The sequence below is a fragment of the Typopeltis vanoorti genome, chromosome 10, assembly GCF_054136105.1.
Source record: "Typopeltis vanoorti isolate ZY-2024b chromosome 10, IOZ_Tvanoo_1.0, whole genome shotgun sequence".
Classification (NCBI taxonomy): domain Eukaryota; kingdom Metazoa; phylum Arthropoda; class Arachnida; order Uropygi; family Thelyphonidae; genus Typopeltis; species Typopeltis vanoorti.
Window position 1 is genome coordinate 129,219,491 of NC_143558.1, and position 25,144 is coordinate 129,244,634.

The window sequence follows — 25,144 nt, forward strand, 5'->3', positions numbered from 1 at the left end:
AAAATGTTGGAGTGGAATCTGGTAGAATGAGGTGACTAGTGGAGTACTTCAGGGTTCTGCACATTGATATACAAATTAAAGTACTCTTTAATTTGTATATCAATGATATACAAATATCATAGGAAAGATTTAAGAGAGGATATTCAGTTGTTTGATGATGCAAAACTAGGGAGAGCAATAGTTGATAAAGGTGATGTAGATATCATGCAGGATGATTTAAATAAATTTGTATTTTGGGCAAAAGATAATGAATATCAATTTAATGTTGCAAAATGTATTGTTATGCACTTTGGGTTGAAAAGGTTACATATAGCATATCATATTGATGATACTTCAATGTTAAAAAAACAAGCCAACAAGTAAAGATAGGATTATCCCTCTTTATAAGGCTATGAGTCAGCTGCACAGATTAGGTGAACTAGGTTTCTTGGAGATCAGGAGGTGGATTCAGATTAGAGAAAGGATTCAGAGACAAGTGACTAAGCTAGTGAAATGCTCCCTATGAGGATAGGATGAAGGTATGTGGGTTACAAAATTTAGTTGATAGGTAGAAAAGAGGAGACATCATAGAAACATATAAGATATTAAAGGTTTTTTTTTTTTAATTGATGCAAGGAATTTTTCAATTTATGACAAAAATCAGAGAACTAGGGAGTCATCTGTGGAAGTTGTGTATGAGCATAGTTAGTAACAGTATGCAGACTAGATTTTGCTTGTGAAGAGTTGTGAATGAGTGTAAGAAGTAGGAAAGGTTTTGTGTATATAACAGTTATAAATTAAAGATACCAAAAAATTATATATACTTGGTTTAATCCTTTATCCAAGTCTAAGCAAACAAAGTTTGTGCCTGAAGTATTTTCAGGACTGGAGCAACTCATATATAGAAGCTAATGACTTCACATCACTTGCCTTAGTATCCTATAATGCAAAGCACATATCGTTGCAGAAATGCATGATGCTATGCATTATGGGAAGGGTCACTATCCAGACAAAATTCAACCTTTATTGGGGTCTCAGTGGGAGCCAGACACAGAGATGATACTAAGTCCTTATCCTTATAAGGACTGGCTTAAAGGGTCGAAGCAAGAATGCTTTTCATCTTCCCCGTTATCTGTAGAGGCCAGTGTAGGGATAAGGTGTTACTGAGCTATTGAAGCTCTGATCATGGCAGGAGGATAACAGCAACAGCCGAGCCTCAGTTAGAAATTCAATCGCTACAGCATTGCCATCCATCGTCCTCCAAGGGTATTAATCATCACCACATCTCACATCAACATTTTCAACCTCTGGTGATACGAGGTTGAAGTAATGCAGAAGTCATATTTTCATATACAAGTAACCAAAAGGTGTCACAGCTTATTATTAAAATACTCCGGATTAGAGATAGCTGTTGGAAGTTTTTCCACTTCGTTATACTATAAATTGAAGATACCAAGAAATTATATACCATATTTACTCGAATATAACTCCCACTTTTTTTTCCTAAAATTAAAGCTAAAAAACTGTGGTGCAAGATATATATGCGAGGATTTTCAGAAACTAAAGTTTACAAGAAAAACTGAAAATGGGTATAACTTGCCAAGAATCTCCTATTCACTATCGCTACTTCCGGCCTCAAGAGTGGTTTCCTTGTGTGCATCGTTAAAGTCATCTACCCAAATAGCATCATCTTCTTTCCCATTATTTCAAGCAAAAATTACCAGTAATTTACAAGACTTGAGATATGTAACGAACAATCCTTCACAAATGACTAATCAGAAATTAAAGCAGAGTGCAAAACAGACAACAATGGTAGACTAGTAGCGATAGAGCATCTATGAAAGACATGCATATAATTGATGGGGTATTAATAAAAGATCATGCAATCCAAAGACAAAGGCAACCAACAATTGTTGGGCTGAAATGCTAATTCTCATCAACCACATTTCATAATATCTGAAACTGCCATAACAACATTCACTATATATTTCTTAGTTTTAACACATTCGCGACGGGGTGGTGTTTTACCTGTTTATCGTTCCAATGGAACTTTTCATTACCAGCGAGCTCAACTCACACAAAGATTTAACCCTTTGGCTGAATTTTATTGATGCTTATTTGTGTTCGAGCTGGCTAGCGAACTCGCACATTATATGGCATGTTTCAATTCGTGGTAGAATTTTATTTTAAGTTAGCCTTTGGAATCTGTCCGAATGACATCTAAAATTTCAAATGCAATCAAACAAACATTTATTTCATGTAATTGAAAAATTGGACAACAGTTTTTAGTTAGATACTATGTTTCTGGTGCAACATATGGTTTTGCTTGAGTCTATAAAGCATAGTTTCTGTGGAAGGAGAATTGTGATTCATTAGTTAGTGCTGTTTTTATTCCAGCTGTCTCTAATTGCACTATTTGTTAAGAAATATATTACACAGACTGCAAATGTCTCTGAACCTTATTCAGTGATACAATAAAACTACTTGTTTTTCTTGTGTCTGAGTATAGTGTCTTTTGGGGGAGGGCATGTTATTTACCACAGGGAGCAAGTTATCGCTTTGATGTGAACATGTTTAAACATTTTTTCGTGCGAGGTACATGCGAAACCTTTTAATTTCTTTTTTCATACAGTAAAATCAGGTGTGTGAGTTATATGCAAGGACAAGTTATGTTTGAGTAAATACAGTACTTGGTTTGTTTGCTTACACTTGGATAAAGGATTAAACCAAGTATATAATTTCTTGGTATTATCTTCAATTTATAGTATAACCGAGTGGAAAAACTTCCAACAACTAAATAATAGTTTGGATCTCCCACAACGAGTCTCTAGATGGATACCATATAATAATAATAATTAACATTCTATTAACAATTTCCTTATGTGACTATGCAATACAGCATTCGTGCACTAATGTTCCAAAACAGCACTTATTTCACTTTGCCAATCTAGAGAAGAAATGAATTATCCTCTTAGTCAGTAAGCAACTTCCACAAGGAATTAGATAAAATAGTCCCTATTTCCAAATGAAGAATAACAGCAACATAATACTTTTTCTTGCACAATGAAGCTGGTTGCATACACAAAATATTTCACTAATAGGACACTGACAGCACATATGAGAATGATTTAGAATATGAGCCACAAAATAACTGATTCATATTTGGAAGTATGTGAAATTATATGCAAAGATAAATTACTATTATTATGTACGCCATCTCCATGGAGTCTGGAGACTCACCACGGGAGACCCAAATCAACCATTATAAACACAAATCCTATCATACTTCTCATCGAATCCAGTCACCATCAGGGAATTCAACCAATTCTGGAAATCCATTCCACTCACTTGCCACTCTCCATGCAAAAAAATCTGGTCTTCACACACCCCTACTAAAAACTCTCGCAACTTCCACAGATTGTCCTGCCTATTTTTCATATTGAAATATTTCACTTGCACCAATTTTATAAAACCCCTTTAATATCTTAAAAGTTTCGATTACACCCCCCCTCTTTTCCATCTATCAACTAAACTTTCTAATCTACATACCTTCAACCTATCCTCATAGGGAGTATTCCACAGACCTGTCACCATCTTGGCTCATATCCTGAATTGTTCATGCAGTTAGCCTAGTGGCTTTGTGCTTCGCAACCATATGCCTGGGGAAGGAGTGTCCTAGGTTCAATTCCCGTCAACGACGTGAGGAGCTGAAGGATCTTCCTCAGTCATAGCCAAGTTAGCCGGTCTTGGGTGTGGACAGCAGGGTTGTTTCCGCCAGTTTGTCTGGTGTGCTTCATCCTGCAAGCAGGCAAACCAGTCTGAGGACACACGGATTACAATCAGGAATACTGACCCAGCCATAGGTCTGATTCGTCAGCCTATGCCGGTTCCGGAGCCCGGATAAAATTTGGGGGGACCAGATGGTACCATGAACTCCTGTAAAAAGGGGGGAACGCAGCATCATCACACAGAATTTATTTATTTTATCTCTGAATCTTTTTAACCACCTCCTGGCACCCAAGAAACCCAGGTAACCAAATCTGTGTGCAGTAGTTAAGTGGCTGAATCACAGCCTTATCATCCTATAACTTCTTTAAAGATAAGGAAGTTATAGGATAATAACTTCCTTATCTTTACTTGTTATCGTGTTTTTCAACATCCAAGGAATTTGTTGAGATATTTTACCAACTCTTGAAATATGATCTCTGAACTTTAACTCTTTGTCTATCATTATCCCCAAGTCACCAGCCTCATCAATTTCCTGCAAACCAATACTACCATCAATATGATACACCATATATAACCTTTTCGATCCAAACTGCATAACCTTACATTTTGCACCATTAAACTGACAATCATTATCCTTTACCCACAATGCCAATTTATTTAAATCATTCTGCAGTATACCTACATCACCTTCATCAACTATGGCTCTCCCCAGTTTTGCATCATCAGCAAACAATTGAATATCCTCTCTTAAATCTTTCTCTCTGTCACTGATATAAGAGTAGTGGTCCTAGTACCAAACTCGAGGTAATAATCCACTAGTCGCCATCATTCTCATAGACTACACTCCACCATATAATACTCTCTAGGTCTGTCTGTCAGCCATCCCCCTATCCATGCTACTAGCCTGATATACATTCCCATCCTCTCCAGTTTTTGTAACAGTTTCCCATGTGGTATTCTATCAAATGTCTTGGAAAAGTTGAGCAGTATCATGGTGTGGCTATTATTACCTTTATAAGATTTCAGTTAAAGAACTTCAGTTAAAGGCACTTGATGAAGAAAAGAAATCATATCATTTCTAGCTAGTAAGTCAACATGCACTGAAAATATATAGAGAATTGTGTACAAAAGCTAATTATATATTATATATAGAAGCAGCTAAACAAAAGTAATGGGAAATTTTTGCAAAGAAAATAGCAATTAAATATCTCACAAGGCAACTGTTTTTAAAACTGTTAAGATATCATAGAAAGGAATGACAAGAATATATCACATAAGGAATTTCTAGAATCCAGAATCCTTTGAAAAATTATATTAACTGAGGTAACAAATGACAGAAAGGAGTAGTTGATACCTCTAATATTAAGCATAGTTGTATAAGAAATTTAGTTCTATTCTTGGCCAGAAAGACTGCACAAGATAAAATTCCAGATAATTGGAATACAGCTCCCAGTGCAAATTAAAAATAAATAAAATAAAGGAAATAAAATGTGAGGATTATAAAAGAATTTCTTCTGAGTGTTCTAAACAAGAAAGAATGATTTATATAAGCATTCTTGAAGTCATGCAAAGAAAACCTGTTGAATGAAGAGAAAATGATGAATAATCATCTGGCTTTAGGTCAAAAGAATTGCCAACGGTTTTTTAATTCAACAATAAACATTCAAAACACTGTGGGTATATAATAATCTCTAAAAATCATATGAAATATCAAGAGGTACAACATTCAAAACTTACATTTGTATGGTGTAAATATTGTACAGTATTGTACACACCAATATGAAAGTTGCAAACTGGCAAGCAATCAGAATTGAGAGATGTATAAAAAAGACTCAAATTCATGCTTGCACATTATCCCATTGTTTAAAACTGATATGAACAACATTGTTAAGATAGTTGTATAAAACTGGATATTCAAACAGACAATAATTAAAAGTATGTTACTTGCTTTAAACACATGTAAATCAAACTCTTAAACTTGCTGCAAGTTGTTCACAATTTGCAGCCAAATTATACTGCTGTGATGAATTGATATCACACTGGTATGAAAATCAGTAACTGAAAGGTAAATTAAGAAAACAGGTAGCAAAATACAAAATATCAACTTTATTCTCAGTGCTTTACCGATTACACAAGTATCAGTGAAGATGGCAAACAAACATAGAAATAGGGAGTAGGGCAAGACTGGGATGCCAGTTGTGAATAAACTTATTATTTGGAATAAAATAGAAATCAGTCAAAAGAACAAGCTACCAGTACACAGTAGAGTATTCCAACTAATTAAAACAGCTGATTAAAATCTGGAGGACTGCCGACATAATATTTTTGGATGAAAGAACCGATATCAATGGCAAAATTGTTAAAAATGAAAAGATACAGGAATTCTCTAAGATGGAATGATTACTTAAACAGAAGGAGAGATGAAAGATTTGCAAAGTAAAATGTTATCTGCCTGGATACTGAACGAACAAGGATGGGGTGGGATTTGGGATTTAGCCGAACAAATTGTTTCTTATTGGCTTAAACCAAAATATAAAATGACGGTACAACATGACAAAATTTCATGCCGGCTGGGGTGTTTTCACCAGGGAACCAGGGCGAACAGCAAAAAGTCAGCTACTGGAACAAATCCTAAAATACACCCCAACTCAACATCACCAGAATTCAAGATCTGAACTCTGGTGATGAAATGGAGCTGGCTGAGGATAAATACCAAATCGACATAATAGGGGTGACCAAAACAAAAAATACAAAAACTGGTGAGATCTTCCTGAGCGATAAATACAAAATGTTATATTCAGGCAATGACAATCAAGGAAAAGAAGGAGTAGCCATACTAATCAACACTAAATATGAGGCTAATCTTGAATCGCAGGCAGTCTCAAGTAGAGTGATGTGGGCAAATATCAGAATGGGGAACTGGACAATGAGAGTTATCTGTGCCTATGGTCCCACAGAAGGTTCTACTAAGTTAGAAGTGGAGGAATTTTTTGACGCTTTAGAGAAAACAACTGACATTGAAAAAGAAAAAGTTGGTCCTTGTTGGGGATCTAAATAGCAGAGTAGGAAATGATTTTGTTTGTATTTGAATGTATTTGAAATGATTGTCAGACATACAAAAATATTTTTGGAAAATTTGGAGAAAAGAGCAAAGCTAATAATAATGGCAAATGCCTGTTGGATTTCAGCTCAGGACATGGATTGGTTATTATTAACACCATGTTCCAACATAAAAAATATGCACGAATTCACATGGAGAGAAGAGGCAAGGAATAAGAAAAGTCTCATTGACTATGTTATTTTTGATAGTGATGTTTCCTCCCTGGTGCAGGACACCAGAGTGTACAGAGGATTTGAAATTGGAAGTGATCACTATTTAGTCTTGAGCAGGATAAAATTGAATTTCATATTGAAAAGAAGAACACATAAGAAAGTTTTAAAGTGAATAAACCCTCTATCTCTGTATGAGACCAGCTAACCCACTTTAGTCGAGAGAAACCAGATAAAGGTTCCTTACGTCATGAATGGGAATCAAACCTACGTCTTTTCCAACCAAAAGGCATCACCAATAGTGACTGAGCTATGGAGGCTCAGCTTGTTTCGATGATCACACAAGATTCATTTTCACTGCAAAAAATATGCTGCTTACTGTACTCAAAATCATTATATAAATAACAATATGAAGTAGTTAATATACACCCAATTCTCCATTTACACAGTAGATTGGTTCCAGAAAAAAACTTAAAAAAGAATGCAGTGTATATGAAAAAATAGAAGAATGGTTCCAGATGTGAAAACCCAATACGAACAATAAGTTATTTTCAAACAAAACATATTAAAATCATTGAATAAAGCTATTTAATTTTAATGGAATATTTTTTATTTTAAATACTTATTTAAAGTATATACATATGTAACTTTCTTAAAGAAAGTAGTGTGTCACTAATAAAACAGAAATTCAAAAAGGTCGAAATACACCTGCAAATATGGTTATTAGTTAAATTTTATTTGCTGTCACTTTCTGACAGTAGCTGCATTCTTTGTATTACACTGGAATTAAATCACTTCCATCACTTGAAACACTTTGGCCGTCCTCTTCATACTGCAATGGCAAAACGTTTCCTTCAGTAAAAGGAACTAAATGAGCACTAATTTCCAATAAATCTGAGGGCCAATTTTTTTTACAACGAACTCTGTAATTAATTGTTGAGATCCTGTTTTGACTAGATCTTTGTATAATTCTTCATATCACACCATACATGACTTCAGTTCATGTTCAAACTATTCAGTTCATTCAGTATTTGGATCATGTGTAAGAAAATGACCGCAATTTTACTAGCCATTTGAAGCCCTTCTTTAATTAATCCTGCAGTGAGTAGAGTCTCTTCATCATCACTTTTCTTTTTTGTCGAGATTCTCAAGGACAGCTTCTATTATTTCGTCATCACTAACAGGCTTGTCAACATCAATTCTTCAATATCTGCAGATGAAAAAATCATCAAATCCTTCTCTGCCGACTGCATGTGTGCTAATCTGATGATATTAGGTTATTCAGCTGAATGCAAAGGTACATCATTTTACTTTTTCACACATTCTGGCCAAGTAGTTTTCCAGCAAGCATTTAAAGTTGATGGTTTCAATTCTGATAATGCCAACTGAGCAAGTTTGATGCAATCCAAAATAGAAAATTTCTTCCATACATCAATAACTGTCAGTAAATTATCGTTATCTAGTTTATCCAAAATGTATTAGAATGTTCTTCTTATGTAGTAAGTTTTAAAGGGAGCGATCACATCCTGGTCTAGTGGTTGTATTAAGGATGTTGTATAAAGTGACAGAAAACAAAATTCCACATTCGGGTGTTCTAAAGCAGGATGGCCAGGCACATTGTCTATAATGAATGAAAAACTTTCAAGTCCAGATTTTTTTCCATCAAATAGCATTTAACTTCTGGAACAGAACACTGAGGGAACCATTTATTCAACCTTTTTTTGTTTGCCTTCCAGTGCACTGGTAACGTGTTAAAATCTACACCTTTCATTGTCTGCAGTCTTTGGGATCAATTAATGAGTAATGGTTTTAATATATGATCTCTTGAAGCATTGTCAAAATAATAGTCACACAATCCTTAGCTGCTTTAAAGTCACCAACACATTTTTGTGATTTCGCTATATAAATTCTACCTAGCATTTTTTTCCAAAAAAAAGGCCCGGTCTCATCTGCATTCCAAAGTTGACTAGGAGTGTAGCCGCTGTTTCTAATAATTTTGGACAGTTTTGAAAGAAATTCCCTAGCTGCCAGCTCATTTGCAGATGTGGCTTCTCCTTTTATTTTTACACTATGATGTATCTTTTGAGAAATTTTGTAAGCCAGCCTGTGCTTGCAAAAAAATCACAACTGTTGTTTGATGTTGTTGGCTCCTTTTCCTGAATCTGTTTGTACAACTGTAATGCTTTCTGTCTGATGACATTTCTGTCTAAAGGTATTATTTTTGTGAGCAATCTTCTATCCACATCACTAGGGCCTTTTCCATCTTCACTTTTATAATGTCTCTCATACACAATGACCTGGCACCTAATTTTGTTCCATAAAAAATAGATTTTCCAATGGCCTCTTCATTTTTCTTAATTGTTCTCAGTAGCTTTGTTCAATTCAAAATATTTCCCTAAGGATGTTGAACCTTAGCTGCTGAACAATCTAAAATTTGGATCTTAGTTTCTAAAGAAATAGCTTTTCTTCTTCTGTCTAAGTGAATTATCTGACATAGTAATTAATGGGACAATGTTATGAAAATATTTGAAAATAATCAATAATTAATTTGATATTATGCATACAAAACTTCAAAATTGTATAACTCTATTGATTGAACAAAACACAAACATGTAAACATAATGGAAATACCCTTTTTAACAGAAATTTTAAAAATAAGTGCCATTTGAACAATCTTACATCAAAATATACCATGCAAAAATAGAATTGCTTTTGTTTTCTAAACTGCGTAAAAAGAGAATTAGCTGTATTTGCTGTTTCATTTTTTTTGACAATGTTCACCATTCCACATGTTTAACTGCTAACATATGGTAATTCATTATGCTTATTAACATAAGCATAATGAATTAGCATAAAGAATATTATTAACATAATAAGCATTCATTATAACCATCATATGTTATTCATTATGACTTATGACAAGTACAGAGAATGTACATTAAAAATGAATGTACTGGATTAAAGGGGATATATTATTTGCAGATTTAATTTCTATAGTGGGAGGATCTTAGCAAAGTTAGTTGTAATTATTTTAGTATATTTACCTGCCATTCCTTTTGCATGTCACCATCCATCACAAGAAGACTTCCATTTTTAAGTTCTATTATATACTGTGCTCTTGAATTGTCTGCTCCTTGGATGTTTCCAGCACTCTAAATTATAGTAACAAACATCAGTTACTGCATAAAAAGTTAGAGAAAAAAAAAAAAAAAATTAAAACTGTTTACATACACGTTTAGTCGAGGGAAACCAGATAAAGGTTCCTTACGTCATGGATGGGAATCAAACCTACATCTTTCCAACCAAAAGGCTTCACCAATAGTGACTGAGCTATGGAGACTCAATCATTATATGATTGAGCTCAATCAATTAAAATCATTATATAAATAACAATATGAAGTAGTTAATATACACCCAAAATTTAAAATAAAAAAAATATTTTAAAACAGTCTTAATTCGTTGTAACGCAAGTATATGGGAAGTTTTCTATCCACTTTTCATTAATACACGTATTGCAATCCATTTGAAATGGATTATCAATAAAACAGAGCATTTAAAAGTAAGGGGGAAAAATTCAAGATATCCTAATCAGCAAAAAAAAATTTCAAAAAAAAAAAACATCCATGCAACCTTAGTTAAATACTGTTTTCCACAAGTTATTCAAACGTGAAGTTTGTTCGAAAAGTATTACTTAATGGTATCCTCAACATCCATAGCAATTTTTATGGGCTGTGAAAAGAGTAAATATTTTGTTTTAAAAATAACGTAACAGTTAGTGAAACTGATCGAAACAATGATGATTTCATCTCGAATCTGCAGTCAACAGAAAAAATGCTGACAATGTGATGAGGAAATATAGAACTAATGAACAAAACACCTGATGGCAAGGGCAAAAACTGCAATAATTCTATCACGGTTAATGAAAAAAACAACGACAACAAAAAAAATTTCAGAAAAATTTTAAATGAAAAAAAAATTTATATATATATATATATATATATATATATATATATTAAATATATTCGTATGTAGATTTACTCAGTTTAAGGACATATTTATTAATTTAATTTAAATGACTTAAACACCGAGATAAAGAATAAGGTTTAATGAGGACACTTCTAGTTTCGCTGGTGAGCCAACTTCTTCAGGTGTCAAAGTACAAAGGAATATACAAAATAAACTGACAGAAACATTACATATTAACAACAACAGATCAACTAAAAACTGTAGTTCAGTTTAAATTGGAGTCCGCGCTACAGTTCCAGCTGTATGTTTATGCATGATTGTGATATCGCAAGAATGCCAACACTTGACAGCAGAGCTATGCGAATCTGGCAAACTGTAGCTAAGGCTGCTATTCATGTGGGTTGAATTGAGGGCAATTTCTTTTGACTTAAGAATACGTCTTTCAAGTTCATCATAACATTTGTGAATATTAAAAGTTTGATTCCAGTCTATTTGATGTTGGCGGCCTTTGTCAGAGTTTATAGGAAAAAAAAACGTGGCTGGTAAGAGCGCTGGCTTGGATTTTGTTATAGGAGATGTCTCTTTTGTGCTCTTCAACACGGAGAAAGATAGATTTTTCATTTTGTCTATAGTAAGCTTTTCCACAATCACAAATAATTTTGTATACTCCTGGGAACTGAAGATGGTAATGTTTTTCTTTAGGTTGACTAAGGATAGATCGGAATTTAGGTAAAGTAGAGAAACACATTATGATGTTGAACTTTTTTAAAATTTTAGCCAGTTTGGGGGAGAGAGAACTAATGAAAGGCAAGGAGATGCAAGCTCTCGGGGTAGTAGAATATTTATTAGTTTGTTGATGATAGTGAAAAAGAAGTTTCTCAATACTTTTTGAAGTAAAACCATTATTAAGAAAGGTCCTTTTGAGGACATTAAGTTTATTTTGAAACTCTACGTCGTCTGATAATAAGGATCTTACCTGATGTGGAAGGGTGGGTATAATGCCAAATTTCTGTGGAGGGTAGTGGTGAGAGAATGCATGAAGGTATATGTTGGCTTCCCGAAGATCGAAATTTATTATCAGAGCACCTGGCTAGTTTTATGTCTAAAAAAGAAAGACAATTGTTAACTTCCTCATAGGTGAATTTGATCTTCACCTATGTAGGGTAAATTACAGATATACTGGATTTTGTATATTCCTGAGTGAATAAAATAGGGAAGGGAGTTATTTGAGGAAATGAGTAGGTATTTTAATTTTGTGTTCATCTTCTTTCTACTAGATATTATGCCTACTGGCCTGTTACAGAGCTATTTTTAGCCCTTCTAAGTCGTATCAGTCCAAGGATAAGGTGACTAGCCCTATGCCTCTCGGTATTTCTTATGGCTGGAGCTGCATGTGTCCATGGGGCCGGCTTGTCTGCTTGCGAGAAAAAACCCTGCTGTCCATGCCCAAGGCTGGCTAACTTGGCTATGGCTGAGAAAGATCCTTAAACTCTTCACGTCGTTGACGGGAATTGAACCCAGGACACTCCTTTCCCAGATATATGGTTGTGAAGCGCATATTCACTAGGCTAACCGCATGGACTAATTAATGCCAGCAGTACCCAGGTGGACACCGTCCCATGTACTAACTGGGCTCAGGTTTTCTTAACTTCAGTGATCAGACAAGAACTCGTGCTTTCAAACTGATCTGGCAGCTGACTTTTAATTTTGTGGTTGGTTTGAATGTTGGCTTAATATTATTTCCAACATTCCCCTAATGTACAGAATGACTATGGCATTATATTTTTTTTTTTTATATTTGGTAGCATTACTGTGAAGGAATATAATATCTTGTTTTTCTGCTGTAACTGTTCTTTATAAAGGTTTTGCTTATAATATGAGACTCATTCTTCAGAGTAAATTGTTAGACCTCTATATATGAAAGTGCTGATGACTGCTAATTTTTGTGCTGAATGATGGTATGAGTCTGTATGTACTGGATTGATGCGTGTGGGGGGGGGGGGGAGGTTTACGATAGATCATGAAGGAAAGATAGCTTGAGAGAAAACATGTGACAAGTGTATCTAGAAATTGAAAAGTGTTGTTGTTTTCAATCTTCATAGTAAATTGGATGCATTTGTGTTGTTTGTCTTGGTGACCTATGAATGCATTTTGAAGTCTGGCAGCCATGGGGCTAAATGGTAAAACATATTGTCAACATACCTTAGCCAACCTTTGGATTTTGGACTCTGAATCTAGAGCTCACCAGATTGAATTTTTTTTTTTGTCATGGAGAAATTTTAGTCTTCTTTCTAGTGGATGAAATCTCATTTCTTGATTGACCTTGTCTTCAAGATAAAAGTTAGTTATGGGGGGGGAGAAGAAATGAGCCCATGGCTGCAACTTCTTTTTGTAGGGAGAAATTATTTTCTACATACAGACTCCTACTGCCTTTGCCTACTTACCCAAGCAAGGTAGGTAGGCAAAGAGTGCCATGATATCGGGTGGAAATCTGTTCAGTATTAGAAGAATCATGTCAATGATTAGGATATTTGTGAAAAAGGCTATTGCATTAAAGCCGACTAATAAATGTTTATTATAGTAAGACATTTTATTTATGAAGTGTCACATTTTTTATGTAAGAGAGAGAGAGAGAATGATCTACAAACTCTTTGAATGCTTATACTAGTTTCTTGGCTAAGTGATAATTAGGATTGTCAATTCCTTCAACCATCCATTCATAATGGATGGTTGAAGGAATAATGAGGTAACAGCTGTTTCCATCAACCAAGTGGTGACTGATTAAGTAATTCTGTGTTCGTTTCTTTTTGATGTGATTTATTGGATTGTAGTTGACCAACTGGTATATGTTGATGCTAAAATCCAATATGTTTATATTTTTTCTAGGTAAGCTGTTCAGTCAAGAACAATGGTATCATTACCTTTGTTGGCTTTAGAGATCCAGAGATCTCATCATCATCAAATTCCTGCCACATACCCTCAAGGGGTGTACAGGATATGATAGTACTACATGAAAAATTTACATCATTACTAACTTCCTATCTACAATTTTCCTCCAAATTAGTCTGTTACTTGTCAAGACTCCAGCATTATCAGATCTTATATTTCTATCATCTAAGGAACTTTGTATGATGTCAAACCTACTATATCTTGGTCTTCCTTTGGATCGTGTCAATCCACCTATATCTTGGTCTTCCTTTGGATCGTGCCAATCTGGCAAAGAACACTTGTTTTGCTAATCTTGACTTGCCCATTCTGTTTAAGTGACCATACCACCTTAGATTAGCTCTGCTAATGCATTCCTGGATGCTGACAATGTCAAGTTCTTTCCTAATATCATCATTTTTAATATGATACTGCAATTGGTGCCATTTGTTCATGCCTTTAATCTTTCTCAGGACTCTCATATCTGTGGTCTCTAGTCTTTGGTCAAGTGTTTTACTTCTGACCCAGCTCTCAGATCCATAAGTTAAAATTGGTTTGAACACAGTCTTGTATACAGCTAATTTAGTGTTCCAACTAATTTCTCTCTTATTCCATATGAATTTATTCAATTAATTTCCTACCATACCAGCTTTGTTGATTCTATTGTCTATTTCCATATTTAATTTACCATCTCACTAAAAATCGTGCCTAAGTAGCTGAAATATTTTACTTGTTCCACAGGTTCTCCATTCACAACACAGTTGACATTTTCAATGATTCTGCCTATTTTCATTGTCTTTGTCTTTTTATTGCTGACCTTCATACCATATATATTACAACAGTTATTCAATTTAGTCAGAGAATCTTGCAGACTTGTAACAGATTTATTTAGAAATATAACATCGTCTGCATAAAGCAAAGAGCTGACATTAACATCTCCAATTTTTATATCATGTTTAATACCACTTTCCTTCATAATGTGATCCATATAGATAATGAATAACAAGGGGGATAATGTACATCCTTGTCTTACACCAGATTTAACATTAAACCATCTTCCTGTACTTCCTTCAATTCTAACTGCTCATTTACAACTCAAATAAAGACTAAGTATTGCTTGATATAATGCCCCATTGACACCATATAACTGTAGCGTATTGAATAGCTTCTCTCTTGGCACCTTGTCATATGTCTTTTCCAGATTGACAAAACTTAAACATAGATCTTTGTTCTATTCCCATGCTTTTTCAACTATTTTTCGTAAAGTGAAGATCTGATCCTGACAGCCTCTATTTGGCCTGAATCCAGCTTGATCTTCACTAAGCTTTTCTTCCACGATTCTTCTCAACCGTTTCCCAAGTATACTGGCATAAATCTTGCCAGGAACACTCAGTAGGGAAAGACCTCTGTAATTCTCACATTCAGCTTTATTTCCCTTTTTATATATGGGTACTATGAGAGCTCTATTCTAATCATCGGGAATTCGTTCCTCTGTCCTTATTTAATTCCTCAGCTAGCTCCGTTTCTTTGCCATTCAGGCTTCTTATGTTGATAGTACCGATCTTAACTCTGGTGATGTTGAGTTGGGGTGTGTTTTCAGATTTGTTCCGGTAGCTGACTTTTTTGCTGTCTGCCCTGGTTCCAGGTTCCCAGATCCAGAGATCTTAGGACAGATATTCCAATTTGGTTAGATTACTACTGAGGGGTTTATTGTAATTTAGTATGTTATGTGTTTCTATTCAATATTTTATTGACTTTATTGTGATGGAGAAATTTCAGCCTTCTTTCTGGTAGATGAAATCTCATTTCTTGATTGATCTTTGGGCAACTGCATAGTTTAGGCATTTTTTAAGAAGTGAAAGTTCTCCACTGTTAAGGATGTAACTGGACAAGTTGATAACTTGGCCAATGCATTGGTGATTGGTTGCTCCTTACATTGCTGGATTGTGGTAGGCTGCTCCTCAGAAACATCAACACTAAACAGAGATTTCTGAATCTCTTTTTAGTATTGATGTTTGTATCAAATGTGTATTGGTTTGGGGCCAAATAGCAAACACATGATCCACATACCATAGCCAGTTTGCTGGTTTGTTTAAAGTAGTGGTAAGTGCTTAGCTCTCTAGATGTTCTTTTTAGAAAGTGGCTGGTGGTGGGAAGGGGGAGAAACCCATTTAGATGTCTGCATTATATTTCCTTTTCATAAAACAACCTGAATGTATAATGAATAATTCAAATATATCAAGGAAGTGTGGCTTAACTGGGTCAAGTTTGTCTATTGTACACTGAGAACAGGGAAGTAATATCAAATCTCAACGAATCTTACATACATATCTGAATTTTTTTTTTTATATATTATTTTAATTTTTTTATTATGTGACACCTCCAGGTAGTCCAAGGGACTCATCAGGGGAAGGGTACCTACTCTACAACCCTCTGTCATCACTACTCAATCCATCAACTACAACGATCTGCAACTACCATCATCATCTACACCAACACCATCTACCGCCCACCACCACTACTGGTATTTCCACAGACAATCACAATCATTGTCATTATGTGGGTTCAAATCCTGCCCATGGCAGGATTTGAACCCACAGCCTTCTGGCTGGAGAGTGGATATGCTAACTGCTCAGTCAACCAGGCTGGCAATTTAATACTATAAGGAGAGTAGAATTTTTAATGAAGGATAAGAAGGGATTTTTTTTCCTTATATTTGATTTGGTTACAATAATTTTCTTGTTGTTGTACATGTTTTTAAAGGTTGTTATTTCCTTTTGTGGAATGCTACTCTTAGATAATTGGATTTTATCAGGATATTGGCAACATTTAAAGACCATCGTTAACCATGGTATATATTGCCAACATCCTGATGAAATCCAACTATCTAAGAGCAATATTCCACAAAAAGAAAGAGCAGCCCTAAAATAAACTTATACTGAGCAACAAGAAAATTATAATCAAATCAGATAAGCATAACACAAATGTTATAATGGATCAAACGCCTTAAAAATGTCTCCAATAAGAATGCTCTACTTTATAGATCAAGATCCCATAATTCTCAAAAGCAAATCATATGCATATTATTTAAAAAAATAAAAAATATACATCTTGACCCAAAAGAAATTACACAGCAATACCATGTTAAACCATTCTGGGTAATCTACAGAAGGCAATAGTTAATAAAGGTGATGTAGATATATCACAAAATGATTTAAATAAATTGGCAGCATGGGCAAAGGACAATGGTTGTCAATTCAATGTTGTAAAGCGTAAGGTAATGCACTTCGGGATGAAAACATTGCACACTTCGCATCATATTGTTAGTACTACTTTACAGGAAATTGATGAGGCTAGGGATCTGGGGATGATGGTGGATAGAGATTTGAAAGTCAGAGGACATATTTCAAGAGTTGGCAAAATAGCTCAGAGGATTACTTGGATGCTGAAGAACACATTAAACTAAAGATACGGAGATTATTATTCCTCTTTATAAGGCTATGATTCGGCCATGTGTTGACTACTGTGCAGAGAGTCACTTATGTTTCTTAGGGCTCAAGAGGTGGTGGAAAGGGTTCAGAGAGAATTGACCAAGCTGCTCTCAGGTCTGCAAAATCCTATGATGATAGATTGAAGGTGTGTGGGTTGCAGAGTTTAGCTGAAAGGCAGAGGAGAGGGGATAAGATTCTATAAGATTGACAAAGAAGAAATTTTTCAATACATGAGGAGTAGGAGAAAAACAAGGGATCACACTTGGAAGTTGTTTAAGAGTGTGGTTAGTAAGGGTGTGTGGACTAGGTTCTTTACTTGGAGAGTGATAAATGAGTGGAATGGATTGCTAGAGGTGGTTGTGAGTGCCCCAATAGTGAATAGGTTTAAGAAGATGTATGATAGGTTATTGTGTTAATGGATAGAGTAGGTCTCTTGCGATGAGTCTTTTGAACTCCATGGAGTAACCATATAAATAATAATAAGACGATGACCCCAAAAATTCAGATGCAATAATCATTTTGTCCTATAGTTCAGTACTTCCCAAACTTATGGATGTAAAGGCCCCTTTGGAAAAATTAAAATATTTCACGGCCCCCCCCAATCGAAAAATAATTGTAATACAGACATATTATTATAATATTTACTGTATTTATATTCAATACAAAACATACACAGCGAATATTGCAAAAATCAAATGCAAATATTACATTATTACATCTTACATACATATCTGACGTGGCACATTATCTTATATTTTTATATAGATAGATATATTGTTATGGATATATAAACTTGGCCCTTTTAAATGAGCACAAGATTTTGCGTTTGTAAGCTTTTTTTGTGCTTATTATTAATACCTTTGAAATGAAACTTATATGAATAAGCATATATTAACTAATATTCATTAAGCGCCAAAATACTCAGGAAGCAAAATTTGTGAACTAACACCGATGTGTGATTTTTCCCATTAAAATATAAAAAATAACAAAAGAGAAATAATAAATAATAAAAATTAAATACTTTTCTTTTAAGATATTTACAGACATTTAAAATGAATGTCTTAAAACATTCATTTTAAATTTGTTTTCGTTATTTCACGGGTCCCCCTCAATAAAACTAACCCCCCCCCCAAGGGGGGCCATGGTTTGGGAAGCGCTGCTATAGTTGATAATAAACAAACTTCCCAATAGGCAGCAAAATCACTCCCCCGCCCCCTCCAAGCAATTCTCCTTCCATGATTAAAAATTCTCCACTTCAAACCTTTAATTAAAGAAAAGCTATTCTCCAAATTTCAGACATTACCATATGCTTTGGTATCACTTCTCTATTTATTAATGTACCACTGACAAAAATCCTTGACCCATTTTCCCACAAACATATTCAAATTACTTAATTACAAACATACAAACAAGAATAAATGCAAAAAGTTCCTCCCCCACCCAAAAGCGAATTTCTGAATACATCATCTAGAAAATTAAACCTCTCAGATTACAGCCTGACCACACTATGTAAATTTATTTGCTATTTTGTATCATGGCCAAGATAATTTAAATATATATTTAGTGCATTTCAACAGCCAACACTAAAAATACATGCTAGTTACTCACCTTCCAAACAACTTACCTTCCACTGGTGTTTATGGACCTACACATATGGGCATTCACATTACTTACATAACCAGCTATGCCAGTGGTGTTAAACCTTTTTTATTACGCAAGCTACTTTTCTATAAAAAGTTTATTTGGCGATCTACTCTCTTATATAGATCACATTCCCCAACCTGATATCTGATTACACACAAATAAACAACTAAAAAAAAAAAAATACACAACTAAAAACTTTATTTGTGTATTTAAAAATTTATTTATCACTTTTAATTATTTTAATACAAAAAAAAATAAAAAATATTGGAATAAAATATTTCTCTATTTTGGAAAACCAAAGTTAAAAAAAAAAAAAAAACAGATTGATTACAAACTCGCAAGTTACAGGAAATGCTGGTTGATTAAAAAAAAAAAAGTTAATGTGAAATTTGGCATTGTTTGGACTTCGCAATATTTTCATAGTCAAGTTGATATGAAGAAGTGGCCAATCGCAGACAATCATCCAAATGATCATTTGTAATTTGGTTTCTTAATTGATTTTTTATGACTTTCATATTTGAAAAAGTGGATTCTAACAAGTATGTCGATCCGAAACATGACAGAATTTTTCATGCAATATTAGTTAATATTGGGAATTTTTCATAAGCATACTTCCAAATGACTTCATTGTTTATTGATTTTAAATGTAGACTATTCTGAATGTTTATTATCAAGTTCTCCTTCAGCTTGGTTTATATCAAACAGCCCACTAATTTTATTTGAAATTTCTATGATGTTCAAGTTTTCTTGAAATGGATTATTGATAAAAGATACAATCATTTCAGTTTTATTAAAATCTTTAAATCTTGAATTTATTTCTTCCTCAACTAATTCTATTTCACGAATAAATTCTTTTAAATAATAGCGAAGCATTTCTTGATTTTGTTCAAAAAATTTTAATAAATATGGGAAATGTCTAAATTTGCAGTCATTTATATTTTTCTTTAATAAAAGTACTGTTGGAAAGTTTTTATTGAACTTAACATGTCAATTAAATTTTTATCTCTACCTTGAAATTCTAAATTTAAATTGCTTAATTTCGTACAGAAATCTACTAAAAATGATAAGTGTAACAACCATCTTTTATCACTCAATTGTGGATAAATATCTCCTTTTTCATCAAGAAAAATTTTTATATCGTTAATTAATACAAGAAATCTTTCTAAAAATTGACTTCTGCTGAGCCATTTTCACTATATTATTTCAGGAAATTACAAGGTACTAGGTTATACATTAAAATAAATTTTAATATATTTCTATATTTCGGCAACGTCACGCTGCCATTTCAAGAACTTAGGTACAAGATACGTGCACGCAGGCACAGCAAAAACAATAAATGAGTAAGAAGAACGAAGCTATTATTTCTCTTAAAGTCCTGATGGTGCCCTCTAGCGGGCGATGTTGGCATTCTTGGGCGATTGGGCTGGAGGTCTTCTGATGTAGGTTTCCCAAATTTGAGGAAGTCTCATGCAGCCAAATTTGTTGAGGTTGGGCTCATTTCTTATGGCTGAAGCTGATTCTATGAAAAGCCTTTCATATCTGTATTTGCTACGGTGTATTATCCTGGCTTTTTTCCACCTTATTCTATGGCAGGTATCCAGAGCATGGTCAGCAAGACCAGAGTGGCTGTATTGGTGAAACCAGATGTAGTCCTTGTGTTCTGAAATTCTGATATTTGCTGTCCTGCCTGTTTGGCCGAAGTAGGACAGCTTACAGCTGCAAGGGACCTGGTACACCCCAGGTAGGTCTAGGGGGGGAGGTTGGTCTTTTGTTGAGCGGGTAAGGGATGCCAATTTTTTATATGGTTTGTAACAAGAAGTTAAGTTATGTTTTTTTAGGATTTTTGTGATTTTTTCTGAGGTGCCTCGGATGTAAGGTATGGTGATGGATTTAGAGTAATCCTTGTTGTGGGGGGAGGGGGGGTTGTGGTTTATTGGTTTTAATATTTTTTGGATTTTTTTTTTGGGGGGGGGGTAGCCATTGGCTGAGAACGTGTTGAGGATGTGGTTTCGTTCTGTGGTTAGGGCATTGTCATTTGAGCAGATAAGTTTAGACCTGTTGTGTAGTGTCTTAATGACTCCATATTGTTGTGAGGAGGGGTGGTGGAATTGTTGGTGAATGTATCTGCCTGTATGGGTGGGTTTTCTATATACTGAGAAAACCAAGGTTCCATCAGGCTGGCGGGTGACTAGTGTGTCTAAGAACGGAATGCAGTTGTTTTTTTTCCTCTTCCAGGGTGAATTTGATTCTGGGGTGTTTGTTGTTTAAGTGTGTTAAGAAGGAGAGGAGTGCATCAGAGCCATGTGGCCAAATAGCAAATATATCATCTACATAGCGAAGCCAAATGGTTGGTTTTTGTGGGGCAGAGTTCAAGGCTTGCTCTTCAAAAGTCTCCATATAAAAGTTGGCCAAGGGTGGGGAGAGTGGAGAACCCATGGCTGTCCCCTCTATTTGTTTGTAGAATTTTCCTTGCCAAACAAAATAGCCTGAGTTCATTGTGAACTGAAATAGGGCTGTGATATCGGGAGGAAATTTAGCTTGGATTAGCTTTAAGGATTCTTTGAGAGGGACATTCGTAAATAAGGAGGAGATATCAAAACTGACCATTATGTCAGTGTGTTTGAGTGTAAGGTTTTCTATGCTGGCTTTGAAGTGGGCTGAGTTTTTTATGTATGAAGGTGTGTTGCCAGTATAGTGTGAGAGAGCTTTGGGCAAATGTTTAGCTAGTTTCTATGTGGGGGAATCAATGCCATCCACTATGGGACGTAATGGCACATTTTCCTTGTGAATTTTTGGGAGTCTATAAATACGGGGGGGGGGGGGGGGGGGTATGGAGTTATATGGTTTTAGTTTGTTGGTGATGTGGTTGAAGCACTCGACGCCCTCGCACGTGGCCACAACTTCGCCATTGCGCCCAAAAGAATACCTGCTGAGGATATCATGATACGGATTGAGCGCAGGATCCGACACCTCCCAAGCCACGTCGCCAACAATATTAGACTTGATGTAGCTTGTGTTCTGACCAAAGCCAAACCACCTAAAACCAACATGCCCAGTAAAGAAATTAAATCTCTATTAGAATTAAAGAAAAACAAGAAAATAATAATCACCAAAGCTGACAAAGGGAATGCCACAGTATTGCTGAACCAAAAAGATTACACAGGTAAGCTGAAATCTCTATTGTTAGATCATGCCACTTACCTCTCTAATCACCAACAAACTAAAACCATATAACTCCATACCCCCCCCTGTATTTATGGACTCCCAAAAATTCACAAGGAAAATGTGCTATTACGTCCCATAGTGGATGGCATTGATTCCCCCACATACAAACTAGCTAAACATTTGCCCAAAGCTCTCTCACACTATACTGGCAACACACCTTCATACATAAAAAACTCAGCCCACTTCAAAGCCAGCATAGAAAACCTTACACTCAAACACACTGACATAATGGTCAGTTCTGACATCTCCTCCTTATTTACGAATGTCCCTCTCAAAGAATCCTTAAAGCTAATCCAAGCTAAATTTCCTCCCGATATCACAGCCCTATTTCAGTTCACAATGAACTCAGGCTATTTTGTTTGGCAAGGAAAATTCTACAAACAAATAGAGGGGACAGCCATGGGTTCTCCACTCTCCCCACCCTTGGCCAACTTTTATATGGAGACTTTTGAAGAGCAAGCCTTGAACTCTGCCCCACAAAAACCAACCATTTGGCTTCGCTATGTAGATGATGTATTCGCTATTTGGCCACATGGCTCTGATGCACTTCTCTCCTTCTTAACACACTTAAACAACCAACACCGCAGAATCAAATTCACCCTGGAAGAGGAAAAAAAAAAACTACATTCCGTTCTTAGACACACTAGTCACCCGCCAGTCTGATGGAACCTTGGTTTTCTCAGTATATAGAAAACCCACCAATACAGGCAGATACATTCACCAACAATCCCACCACCCCTCCTCACAACAATATGGAGTCATTAAGACACTACACAACAGGGCTAAACTTATCTGCTCAAATGACAATGCCCTAACCACAGAACGAAACCACATCCTCAACACGTTCTCAGCCAATGGCTACCTCCCCAAAAAAATACAAAAAATATTAAAACCAGTAAACCACAACCCCCCCTCCCCCCACAACAAGGATTACTCTAAATCCATCACCATACCTTACATCCGAGGCACCTGAGAAAAAATCACAAAAATCCTAAAAAAACATAACTTAACTTCTTGTTACAAACCATATAAAAAATTGGCATCCCTTATCCGCTCAACAAAAGACCAACCTCCCCCCCCTAGACCTACCTGGGGTACCAGGTCCCTTGCAGCTGTAAGCTGTCCTACTTCGGCCAAACAGGCAGGACAGCAAATATCAGAATTTCAGAACACAAGGACTACATCTGGTTTCACCAATACAACCACTCTGGTCTTGCTGACCATGCTCTGGATACCTGCCATAGAATACGGTGGAAAAAAGCCAGGATAATACACCGTAGCAAATACAGATATGAAAGGCTTTTCATAGAATCAACTTCAGCCATAAGAAATGAGCCCAACCTCAACAAATTTGGCTGCATGAGACTTCCTCAAATTTGGGAAACCTACATCAGAAGACCTCCAGCCCAATCGCCCAAGAATACCAACATCACCCGCTAGAGGGCACCATCAGGACTTTAGGAGAAATAATATCTTCGTTCTTCTTACTCATTTATTGTTTTTGCTTTGCCTGCATGCACGTATCTTGTACCTAAGTTCTTGAAAATGGCAGCGTGACGTTGCCGAAATATAGAAATATATTAAAATTTATTTTAATGTATAACCTAGTACGTTGTAATTTCCTGAAATAATATAGTGAAAATGCATAACCAACGTCTAAGCCTTTCCACGAGAATTCTGCTGAGCCAGCAAACATTATTGTACAACAGAAGTTCCCTATCATCATCTACCTGTAATTTAAATAACCGCCGTTGCAGGGCTTTCCCTCGAACAGAATTTACAATTTTAAATGTAATATCCAAAACATCTTTTGTGTTTAATCTTTTACTACACAGTTGGTGAATAACACAGTGGTACATTAAAAAATCTGGATATTTGGCATCGTTTGTACATAATGAAATGAAGCCCGATTTACTACCTATCACTGCAGGAGCAATATCAGTAGTAATAGACACGAGTTTAAAAAGCAGACATTTGTGTTGTTGCAAAAATTCATCAAATGCCAAAAAACTACTTCTCCCCTAGTCCTTCCAATAATGGTATAATCTTCAAAAGTTGTTCTTTACTTGAATAATCTTGAAATACCATTAACTGAGCAATATCAGTGAAGTCGTTTGATTCATCAAATTGTAATGTGGTTCGAGGTTATATGGTGAGTGGTTGGTGTAATTTAGCACTCGTGTAAAATTGATGATATTTGGTGGGTTTTTTTTTGTGTGTTTTTCCTTAGAAAATTGGTTTTATAGTATATTAGAATGATTTTCGTGTTTTTAGAGTATTTAGAGCCGCTAGAGGGATTCGTAGTGTGTAGTGTTCGTGAAAGCTCTGGATAAGATAAGTATTATTTTCAGTTATCGTTGATAAATTTATTTAATATTGTGTAGTTTTGTTTGCCTTGCGTCTCTTAGTGCATCTTTTTGTGTGTTTTTGGTGTGTTATAATTTATAATTTGATAAAATACGTTGCAAGTAAGTATGGCTCCAGTACGAAGGAAAATGGCAGCCAGTAATGATGGTTCGCCATCTTTATCAAAGGACGGTAGTATAAAAGAGATGATTCAGTGTACTAGCTGCGAAATGTATGCTTTGCGGAGTGCGGTCGGACTGTGGTTACATGATAATAAAGGATGTGTGTAGAATTAAATGAATGTGTGTAGAAAATGTAGGGAGAATGAGAAACTGAAGAGTATTTCGGATCGTGAGTGTGATATTTTGTCAAACTTCAGAATGAAGAAAATAGGGATATGAAAAGAAATGGCGAGGTTGTACCAGAGAATTGTGAGAGTGTGAATGTAGAAAGTGTGAATGATAGTATTAATGGTTTTACTGAGAATAAAAAAAATGAGATAGATGCAATGAGTGAGATCGGGTTGTTGAATGGTGCGATACAAATGGCAAAACAGCAGCTAGAGCGTA

At 35.3% G+C, this 25,144-nt stretch overlaps 1 protein-coding gene across 1 annotated transcript in view; it reads right to left on the reverse strand.

Annotated features, from left to right (window-relative positions):
* The window catches only part of LOC150102788 (alpha-ketoglutarate-dependent dioxygenase alkB homolog 3-like), a 146,793-nt gene that overhangs the window by 18,880 nt on the left and 102,769 nt on the right, over window positions 1–25,144 (reverse strand). The window contains exon 6 of the mRNA XM_090399397.1: window positions 10,023–10,130. Coding sequence (XP_090255523.1) covers window positions 10,023–10,130 — 108 coding nt within the window. The remainder of the gene's footprint in view (window positions 1–10,022; window positions 10,131–25,144) is intronic.